The sequence below is a fragment of the Poecilia mexicana genome, unplaced genomic scaffold (assembly GCF_051168715.1).
Source record: "Poecilia mexicana isolate PSO_F unplaced genomic scaffold, ASM5116871v1 scaffold_12, whole genome shotgun sequence".
In the NCBI taxonomy this organism is placed as follows: domain Eukaryota; kingdom Metazoa; phylum Chordata; class Actinopteri; order Cyprinodontiformes; family Poeciliidae; genus Poecilia; species Poecilia mexicana.
Genome location: NW_028263381.1, coordinates 26385554 through 26396474, shown reverse-complemented (window position 1 = coordinate 26396474; position 10921 = coordinate 26385554). Strand labels below are relative to the sequence as shown.

At 44.7% G+C, this 10921-nt stretch overlaps 1 protein-coding gene across 4 annotated transcripts in view; it reads left to right on the top strand.

Annotated features, from left to right (window-relative positions):
• Nucleotides 1-792: 792 nt before the first annotated feature.
• Nucleotides 793-10921, top strand: part of tcf4 (transcription factor 4) — a 181018-nt gene continuing 170889 nt past the window's right edge. Inside the window, exons 1-3 of one of the 4 annotated variants that reach the window (XM_088011215.1) lie at nt 793-1599; nt 1876-1914; nt 6336-6408. In XM_088011215.1, the coding sequence (XP_087867341.1) occupies nt 1501-1599; nt 1876-1914; nt 6336-6408 (211 nt within the window). In that variant the 5' untranslated portion in view covers nt 793-1500. The remainder of the gene's footprint in view (nt 1600-1875; nt 1915-6335; nt 6409-10921) is intronic. The other 3 variants (XM_088011217.1, XM_088011216.1, XM_088011218.1) reach the window with 3 other exon arrangements.

Genomic DNA, 10921 nt, shown 5'->3' with positions numbered 1-10921 from the left:
TAAATATTTATTTTCCGTGTTTTGCACTTTTTTCTTCCACTTAACTTTCTACTAATATATGCAGCCAGCTCAACCTCAAACCCCAAAAGGTTGTTGTGGTTCATGAATCCATAAAATTAAATTTACTTTTATAATTTTTGTACTTCTTGCAACTAAATCACATAAATTAATAAGTTTGTTCTCCATTTTTGTACATTTTTTCCCTAATTTTTTCCTTCCACTGAACTTTCCACTGATATATGCTTGAATGCGTCCAGCTTCTTCAGCCGTTACATTTTTATGGTTCAACATTCCTGAAGGATGTCGATTAGTTTTTTGGTTTCCATTCTTAATAAGCCACAATCATCAAAACAAAAATATAAAGTAAATAAAGTATTTTTATAATTTATTGCACTTTTTATTTTATTTTATTTTTGAGACTAAACCAGTAAAATAAATGAAGTATTTTTGCACAGGTTTGTTGTGTTCGCTGTTTTGCACATTTTTCCTCACACATTTTTTCCTTCCACTAAACTTTCCATTGAACAAATCCAAGCGGCTTCTTCAGTAATGACCTTTTTGTAGCTCTCCCTCCCATAACAGGATATTTCTTCTTTAAAAACACATTCATGTTCTTGTTTTCTGGATATTTTTGTTGTTTTGTGAGGAAACTTTTCGCTGAAATGAACGAGATTACAGAACAACTCTAAAGATGTCCCCCTGCGTGGACTGCGTGGGGTTTCTGATGGGAATTAATGGAATAAATGCGGGTTTGGGTGATTCGTGGAGACGCACCTGTGTTTGTTTCCTAATGATCGCGGATGAAAGCAGCCAATCACCGCATCAAACCGCCAGTCAATCAAAGCGTCTCGTCTATTTTCTGCTTCTTCCAGCTTTAGTTGTGCGCTCAGAGTTTCTGCTCGCTCCTGCAGCCGCAGCAGCTGTGAGCTAGGTGGCCGCACTCCCGCATTTATCACGCAGCCAGCCACGCATCCAGGCAGGCAGCGCCGCGCATGGGCTCCGTCCTGCGCACCGGGGGATCTCCAGCAGCCGCAGCCGACAGGAGCGCACTGCCAGCCGGCTTGGGAGCAGCGCGCATCCCGCCTGGACTCTCCCTCTGAAACACTCCGCTTTTTCCTTTTCTTTTCTTTTCTTTTTTTTTTTTTTTTTGGTTTTTGCGGCTGGAAAAGAAGAGCGAGTGAGTGCGGAGTGAGGGGGGGAAACACGCGAAAACACTCCCCTCTTCTCTTCTTTTTATTTCCTGTCAGTTTGTTTTATTTCCTGCTGCCAGAAACCAGGAACCGGGACTGAAGCGAGCCGCAGCTCGGGGGATGAAGCCGAACTAGCCCCGCTGGTCGCGGCTCCGCGCTCGTTTTTCTGGATTTATTCCGCTGTGGAGGAAAAAAAAACGCAAAAGAAGCGACCCGGTGCGCACAGAACCCCTCTACTCTTCCTCTTCCTCTTCCTCTCCTCTTCCCCCCTCCTGTCTCCTCTCCATCTCTCTGTCCGTCTGCTGTGTCCATGTTTGTAGGTGATTTAGCTAAAATGCACCATCATCAGCAGCGGATGGCCGCGTTGGGGACGGACAAGGAGCTGAGCGACCTGCTGGATTTCAGCGCGGTAAGAGACGCGCCTCTCCGGCCGCCGGCAGCCGCGGCGCGGCGCCGCTGCGGAGCTCCGACTGCTGCTGCTGCTTTTAACTCACTTTAACTTCTGAGTAACTTCTCTTACAGAAACAAACTCTGTGCATATATTGTTGTTTGAATTTGATTTTCTGCGTGTGTGTGTGTGTGTGTGTGTGTGTGTGTGTGTGTGTGTGTGTGTGTGTGTGTGTGTGTGTGTGTGTGTGTGTTCAGACAATTGTGATGCTGCATCAGTAATTTTGTTGTCTTGTAGATGCCAAACAGCGATTTGAAAATGTTCCCAACATCCATGGTAGTATATCTCATTTTAAGTCCTTTTCTTTCTCCCTGTTCATGTGTCGCCTGATGATTTTTTCTGATTTTTACTTAGTTTCTGCAGCAGGATAGAAATGCTCGATGCTGGATTTGCAAAATGCATGACATAAAAAAAGAAAGCAGGATTTTATCTCCAAACTTTATTTTATTTTCTTCCTCTCTGTTTGTGATGAGCAGCTTGTGTTTTGAACTTGACGGACAGGAAATCGAGTCTCTGCCATGTTTTTTTTTTTTGCGCCTCTCCCCCTCTGGGAGCAACTTTTGTGAGGAGGAGGGAAAAGAGAAACTGAAACACCCTGAAATGCGCCGCAGCTCGCAGGAAAAAGCTCAGATTATGAAGCGTCGGATGCAAATAGGAAATAAAAAGCAATTTAAGCGATTTAATGAAAATGTTGTAAATTACACCTTTAACATAGAATGAGGCCTGCAGGAAAATATGTAGAGAAATGTCCACAAATTATTTTATATTTTTACAATTAACCACAAATTGACCAATTCTTAAAAACCCTGAACAAATGAAAGAGTTTTTTAATATTAAAGAGTTAAAACCTAAATGTTCTTGTTGTCTGCAGCAGGTCCCAATAAATCGGCTAATAAAAGTCTAATAAAATCCCTGCCAGCTCTTAAAGCTGCACTGTAATCTAAATATCACCATTTATTTCTCTAATTCTCCCACTTTTTCCTTTTATCCTTCCAGTTATCCTCATATTTCTACAACATCCTCCTGCATCTCAAACCCATCAGATTAATGACAAACTTTGTATCTAATGTGAATTTGATACGTAGTTTTTATGTTTCGTGTTTTTGTAGCATCCTTCGTCAGCGCGTTGAAACAAAGGAGGGCAGCAGCAGAGCCTCCTCTCTAATTTATGCGATTATCTTCCTTCATGGCGCCTCACAGCCGTTTATCGATGCTGATAATCCAGATTAGATCTTTTCATCCCGACCAGAAAAACGACTAAAACTGTCGCGTTCCCGCGTTTCTCCTGAAAATCGTGGCGTTTTCTGCCAGGGTGAGGCGCCTCTGATTGGCCGAGGAGCCGCCGCTTTAACTCGGCTTGTGTTTCTACATGTCTAGAGCAGGTGGTGGCTAGGTGTGATGGTTTTCTGCAACGTTTCAGTCTGAATGGATCGCTTCACTCCAGAATAAACCGGCACGTTTGTCCAAAGTGACCCTGAAAGGAGTTTCTCTCCTCCTGTGTGTTTGTCTTCTATGATGACTGGGCTCATCGAAACGAGTCAGAGAGTCGAGTCTGTCCTGAAACACCTGAGTGAATTATTTCAGAGGGTGACTCTGCTGTCGGACCAGAGACTCGGCTCGCGGGACGGACGACCTGCTTCATGGTTTGTTTTAAAGTCTTCAGACAGACAAACATTCAGACTCGACCTTGATGTGGAAATCCTTGAGTTTGAGACGATTTGTTCCCAAACTTTCCAGATTCCAACCAACAAACTCGAGACAATCCCAACTTTCTGACCTCTTAGATTTTAGACAAAATGAACTGATTGAACTCTGTGGACTTTGGCTAGTTGACCTGATAGTAAAAGCTAAACGGGTTTCCTGACTTTACCTTGAATTTAACTCTGAATAAAGAGACTTGAAGGTGTGAGACGAGTCTTAACCCTCATAGCCTGACAGGGTCCTGTCTCGGGAATCGTAACTTGTATAAATCAGACTTCATGTTGAATTTGGAGGTTTGTCATCGCGGACAAACCAGTCGCTCTATTAGTGTCATCATGTCTTTGATTTGTTGGACCCGACCTTTGACCTGACTAAACTTAGGAGTTGGGACCTGACTGGATCATTTAGGGACCTGACTGGATCATTTTGAGGATCTGACTGGATCATTTTGGGGACCTGACTGGATCATTTTGGGACCTGACTGGATCATTTTGGGGACCTGACTGGATCATTTTGGGACCTGACTGGATCATTTAGGGACCTGACTGGATCATTTTGAGGATCTGACTGGATCATTTAGGGACCTGACTGGATCATTTTGGGACCTGACTGGATCATTTTGAGGATCTGACTGGATCATTTTGGGGATCTGACTGGATCATTTTGGGACCTGACTGGATCATTTAGGGACCTGACTGGATCATTTTGGGACCTGACTGGATCATTTTGGGACCTGACTGGATCATTTTGGGGACCTGACTGGATCATTTTGGGGATCTGACTGGATCATTTTGGGACCTGACTGGATCATTTTGGGACCTGACTGGATCATTTTGGGGACCTGACTGGATCATTTTGGGGACCTGACTGGATCATTTTGGGACCTGACTGGATCATTTAGGGACCTGACTGGATCATTTAGGGACCTGACTGGATCATTTTGGGACCTGACTGGATCATTTTGGGGACCTGACTGGATCATTTTGGGGACCTGACTGGATCATTTTGGGACCTGACTGGATCATTTTGGGACCTGACTGGATCATTTTGGGGACCTGACTGGATCATTTTGGGACCTGACTGGATCATTTTGGGGACCTGACTGGATCATTTTGGGGACCTGACTGGATCATTTTGGGACCTGACTGGATCATTTTGGGGATCTGACTGGATCATTTTGGGACCTGACTACTTCTGACTTGGTGTCAGTTTTGCAGACTTGACTGAGAGGAAACTGTCTTGATTAAGAACGTGTGTCTGCATTAATCAGTCGTGGCGTTGCTCTGTCCAGGCAGAGATTCAGATCTTCAGTCTTGGTTTCACCGTACCTTTGGACTTGTTGGACCGGACTTGGAACTTGACTCAGTTGGGATTTGACTCTGGATCCATTAGTCTTGAGGTGATCTCAGCTGATCCTGCCTTATTTATACGTGATCTTTGCTTTGGGTTTACTCACCATGCCGCCGGTCTCTTTGGACAGGACTTGGACTTGGGGCAGGATTGGCCCCAGGTTGTCCCTGTTGGTCTTTATTTGGACCTGACCTGAATGTTGCTCATCTTGACTTAAGACCTGAATCTGGATGACCTGGCATTGATGTACATGAAGTTTTAGGTCAGAAACTAAATGCTGGTCGTGTTGTGAGTCTCTGTCGTCGGGTTGGGGACGTTGGACGTTGCCTGTGTCCTCGTCTTGTCTCTAGACTTTCTAACTAGATCTTGACATCGTCTGGGTTTAAACCTCATTGACTTGTTGAACTGCTGTACCTTGTCTGGGACTCACTCCCTGTATTTACAGCCATGTTGGACTAGACCGCTCTAACCACGATGCAGCTAATGTTGACTAAGCATTTCATTCCAGATAAGATCAGGATTTTGGTCTTACGGAGTGGAAATCCAGTTTTAGGGCCAGAGATTCACATGCTAGTCTTGGTTTGGTTTGTCAGTCTGCTGCTGTGACTTACTGATAACTTCATGCTTGTTGGACCTGGAAGCTACCTTCCTTTAGCGAGGATTGGACTCTGGACACGTTGTCTTTGTCTTGACATGTCTTGTTCTCCACCATGGACTCATTGAACCAAGTCTGAGGTCTAAATGGTTTGACTCTGGCTGAATCGCTCTTGGTGTTGGACTGAGTTGTAGTTTTTGTGTCCTGGACCTTCCTGTTAGGACTTTAGTTTAACGGACCGTATCTTGCGCTAACCTCAGTTTCAGACTCGCAGGACGGGACGGGTCCAACAGAGTCTGTCTCGTTGGATCTGTTGCTGGTCTTGACTAAGGATCAGGCCGACGTCTTGATATTAGACTTGCTCTTGGAGCTGCTTGTTGTGACTTTGATTGCTCCAGATGTTGGCTGTGATGCAGAAGTTGCCAATCTTTAGTGACTTAAACTGTTGTTGGACCCTCTGGTTAGTCTTGAGTTGAGATTTCTGACGTTTGACTTCTTAAACATTACCTGCTCCTCATGTTTCATATGCCCACAGCATGTTTGGACTTTATTAGCCAGAATCAAGACCAAGTTCAAGACTTTGACCCTCTTGGTGTAAGATTTGACTCAGTCAGTGTTGGACCCTCAAATTGAGATTTGATGATTTGTTAGATCTCCTGCCTCAGATTTACTTTTATAACTTTTGTGTTAGACTGAGAGCCGATCCTAGACTTTAACTGAGCCTTTCTGACTTGATGTTTAATGATGATGTGGAACGTCCCTGTGACATGCAGACTAAGGTTTATAAAACTAACCCCAATCATGCATTAATCAGGGCCTTAAGTGCTGCTTGATGATCAAACCCAGTCCAAGTCATTATATGAAGACAAACTATTTAAAACATGTAGCTAATCTGAGAAAAGGCAGCAGATGAGCTGCGTCCAGCTGCAGACGTGAGGTTTTGGAGTGAAGCGCTTCATGCCACAGTGCAGTGCTGTAACTGTAGAGATGTTTCTTGCTGTTTGCAGCGTCAGTGCTCTCAGAGGTAATCTGCTCTGTGTTTGTCTTGTAGATGTTTTCCCCTCCTGTTAGCAGTGGAAAGAACGGGCCCACCTCCCTGGGGAGCGGACATTTCTCCGGCTCAAGTACGTCACCGTCTCCCCCTTCCTCTCTCCTTCTACTTCCTCTTGATCCTTTCTTTTTCCTCAGTCCTCCCTCTTTCCCTACACCTGCTCGCTGATGGCTGTTTGAATATTCCTGCAATGTTTGGGTTTTCTTCTGGAGCATCGCTGGGCGTCATGTTCTCTGAGAAACCAGCTGCTTGGTTGACATGTCTCTGTTGGACAGAGTGACTTTTAAAACTTAGTTTTTGACTTGTGGATTGTGTTGTTTTTGCTCAAACTGCCTTTGCAGCACATTTTCAGTGACGTTTCCGAGGCTGACCAAAACCCCACAGTGTTTATATTGTCTTTTATTTTCGCTGTGATGCATAAACGTTGTTGCTCATGTTGGCTCCTGATGGAGACTTCCTGTTTTTCTGATTTGCTGCTCTTATCCTTTCCTGCCGGTGACGTTGCTGAGATCGGTACATAACCCTGGTGATTACATGCATTGTTTGGGTTCAGAAGCAGAGGAACAAGCTGTGGGTTTTCAACATGCAGCGTAATGTTCCTTATATCGCAGCTCATTTTATTCTCCTGTTGCCACTTCTTGATGGTGCTGCTTGTTTTTATTAAGCTCTTGTTGTGAATGTTTGTGTGCTGATGGTTTTAAGGTCTGAAGCTGGAAAACGTGACAGAAGAAGCCATGAAATGCAGTTCGGTTGGTTTGTTGTTGGTCCGATGGCGTTAAGGGAAGAAAACCTGAACTTTGGGGATTATTTGAAGATAAACTGATTTATAAAATCCACACTATGCCAGCTTCCTGCTACCATCTATGGACTCTATTTGTGGGACGGCATCCAGTCGGCTTTTAGACTAATTTCACACAACAGGCTAATGAGACAAAAATACGACTTTTTCACGGCCCGGTTCTGATCTTTACACCCCTAAAAAGATCCAGTTTGAACCAGTTCCAAACTGGAACTGAATCGTACCTGAAAGTTTTTAAAGATTGAAAGTCTGGTGTTGATTTTGTAATCGATGGGTAGACGGCGGCGGCCATGATGACTGCCGTAAACAGAGCGCTGCTGCTGGGCGACGTCAGCGGGAAGCTTTGGGGTCGTAAACCGTTCACACAGAAATCTGTATGAACTGATTCCTGTATGAACTGATTCCTGTATGAACTGATTCCTGTATGAACAGATTCCTGTGTGAACTGATTCCTGTGTGAACTGATTCCTCTATGAACTGATTCCTGTATGAACTGATTCCTGTATGAACTGATTCCTTTGTGAACTGATTCCTGTGTGAACTGATTCCTTTGTGAACTGATTCCTGTATGAACTGATTCCTTTGTGAACTGATTCCTGTGTGAACTGATTCCTGTATGAACTGATTCCTGTATGAACTGTTCATGATTAGTAGCAGGAAACAATCAGTTTATCATCAAGATCTGCAGTGGGAACCCTGATAAATGGGACCCATACAGCTAATGGAGTTAGCATTAGCTAAGGTGTTAGCTGTGTTTGACGCTCGTTTTGCTTGTTACTGAACATGATTAGCTTTCCAGATGAACACAGCCCGTATCATTACCCCTCCACCACCGAGTTTTACAGAGGATATGAAATATTTGTCATGACTACAGAGTTAAAGGCATCAAATTAGACTCCAGTTTAGCTGGATTTCAGAAATCTTTGAATTCTTCCTCTGCTGCCCGTCAGTCCATCTCCACACTTCCTGTTCTAACGTCCCATCAGCAGCGAATCGGGTCGTTTTGTTGGCGCTCTGCCTCCGAGCGAAGCTCGGAAGCCATTTTGTTTCTTGGCTGGGAAGCAGAGGGACGGCGAGGTGTCGCCTTTGTTTACCGCGCCGATGTGCCTGGTTGTTGTTTTCGGAGAGGTTGTCTGCTCCCATGCCGTGAATGCAGATCGGAGGGAGGACGACAAATTTACGGATTTGGCAGCTCGCTCGCCCCTCTCTCTCTCTCTCTCTCTCTCGGTTCTGTTGGGCCCGAGGTTCTCTAACTCATAACCGGAATGTTCCTTTTATTTTGATTCACATAGTTGCATCACACAAACACACGTGCACCGCTCTCCTTGGACGAATCACGCCCAGGTTCACACACACACACACACACACACACACACGGCCTGCCACCCCCGCTGTGGCTTTCTCCAGGCCTCGGCATTTTGATGAGCCGGCTGCTGTTTGTGAATGCAGCTAATTAGAGCCCTACAGGCTTACACAACCACCAGGCTGAGGTTCCCAACCGCCGGGGCGCGGCCTGAGGCTGGGACGGGCCCCGAGCAAACGGGGTCCTTCACACGTTCCTGAATTAACTTCGGCTTTTTATCCGAGCTTACGTGGAAGAAGAAACATCTGAATTAAAATCTGCTTTGGTTACGATTTTCACTTAATTTGAGAAATGTCTTTATTGGAGTGAAAAGGGAATTTATTTGAGTAATCCAAGTCAGTTTCTCTGATAATTACAAGATCAGTGAAAATGATCAGTTATTCCAAGTGTATTTGATGGAAAGTTGAGTGGTAGGAAAAATAGTCGTAATAATACAAGAATATGTCGTACAGCAAGTCGAAATATTACAAGATTAAAATAATGAACAGCTTTCAGGTCTGAGATGTTTTCCTCTGGAGAGTGATGAACTCCAGGTAGCCTGGAGATGACCTTTGACCCTTCCCAGGTTGATGGGCAGCGGCTGCAGCTCTGAGGTTCTTCCTGGTGTTTTTCCACCCTGACGTCTGTCTGTGTGACGCAAAGTGGGATTTTTAAAATGTATTTTTTTTTCTAATAAATTTACATTTTTTTAAAAATGTAATAGCAAAAATAATATTTTTATTGTTTTTATTTGTTTATTTTTCCACCTTATTATGACGACTCGAGTGTGTGGTCCAGCGTGGCATTTTTTAATGTTTTTATTTAAATTTTAAAAATATGTGTTATTATTATGTATTTCTATTTTTCTACCCTGGTTCAGAGCAGAAAGTTTTTTTTCTTTTTAATTAAGCTCTTTATTTGTATTTTGGCTTTTACACTTAAAAAATACAGTTTCTGTTTTTGCAGCTAAAAATAATTTCTGCTAAATGTGTTTGGAGGTTTTACTCTGATTTGTTCGACTAAAGGAGAAAATGTAATTAATTTGTGACGTTTTCTATTTTATCATTTTCTAATTCCAGTTTTAGCCACAAACGTTCCCAGCCTTCATCCCTCCTTTCATTTCCTGTCATTTCTGTCTGAAAATCTGCACATTGTTGCTGCAGCGTTTAAACGAAAGCCGTGAAGCGGAGGTGAAAACATGTCAATGCTAAGCTAAATCAGGCCCAGGCTAATGAATAAACCACAAAGAGCCACTTGTTTCCTGATGAGATTGGATTCCCAAATGACAGCTTCCCTCTCTGAATTAACGCCTTCATTCCGGGCCAGAAACTCACCGCCGCACAAAGGCCTCCAAACACGGCGAGCGAGGGGCGAGCGAGGGAGCGGTGCGGCCCACGGCGGCGGCGCCCACGGCCACCGCCAACCAGGAAGTGGATTAGGAGCTTTAATTATTGAGAGATTTTAGCGTTGTTGTTTATTTTGGGATCATCCCTGGAAAGATAAAGACACAGAGAGTGTGTGTGTGTGTGTGTGTGTGTGTGTGTGCGTGTGTGTCTGTGTGTGTGTGTGTGTGTGTGTGTGTGTGTTTCTTTGTGTGTGATCTCCTGGATGAAGCCGTTCAGCTTCACGCCGCCCATCAGAACCGCCGCCACTCGTCCTTCCTGGTTTCACCAGGAAACGGCAGAATGTTCTGGACCTGCTGGGAGTCCAGGTCAGGAAGAGCTGCAGAGGTCAGAGGTCAAACCAGGCGCAGCAGAAACCATGGAAACAGAAGGAAACGATCCACTGCTTTATGGAAGAGAAGAAACGAAAGAGACGAGAGAAAGTTCTGATGGGGATGGACCGGATCAGAACCACAGACCGACTGACCGTCAGTCCATCCATGATATCTCTGGCTTCCTGTTCAGGGAGTTGAACTTCCAGCTCAGGTTTTCTTCAGGTTTTCCATGAACTCTGACCCACAGCATGATGCTGCCACCACCATGCGTCACAGTGGAGTTTATTTTTACTGATTGCTGTTTCTGATGAAACTTTTCATGTTGTAAAAGTGGAGGCAGCTCATTCTGACGCCGCTGCTGGAGTCGGTAACCGAGGCCAGAGACCGTCGCCATGCTGCAGTAAAGCGGATTAAACTGCTGCGCTTCCACCCTGACAGCACCAACAATGCTCTTTCTCCGTCAGTCTCAGCGTTGGAGTTTGTATTATTTGCTGTGAATGTATTAATGGTTATAAATATCCGCTCCTTTCAGTGGATTTCACTCCATTCATCTCTCTTTTCCTCGTCGAAACCTTAAAGACAAACGCGGGGCGCGTCACGCGTTAGCGGGCGGATCTGGGCGCGCGCGGCCCGATGGCGCGCCTGATTTTTGTTCCCCTAATTGGCATAGCTTATTAAGTCACAGTCGGCAGCGGGGCAGAAAGGGGGTTGCTTTAATAACATCCCCT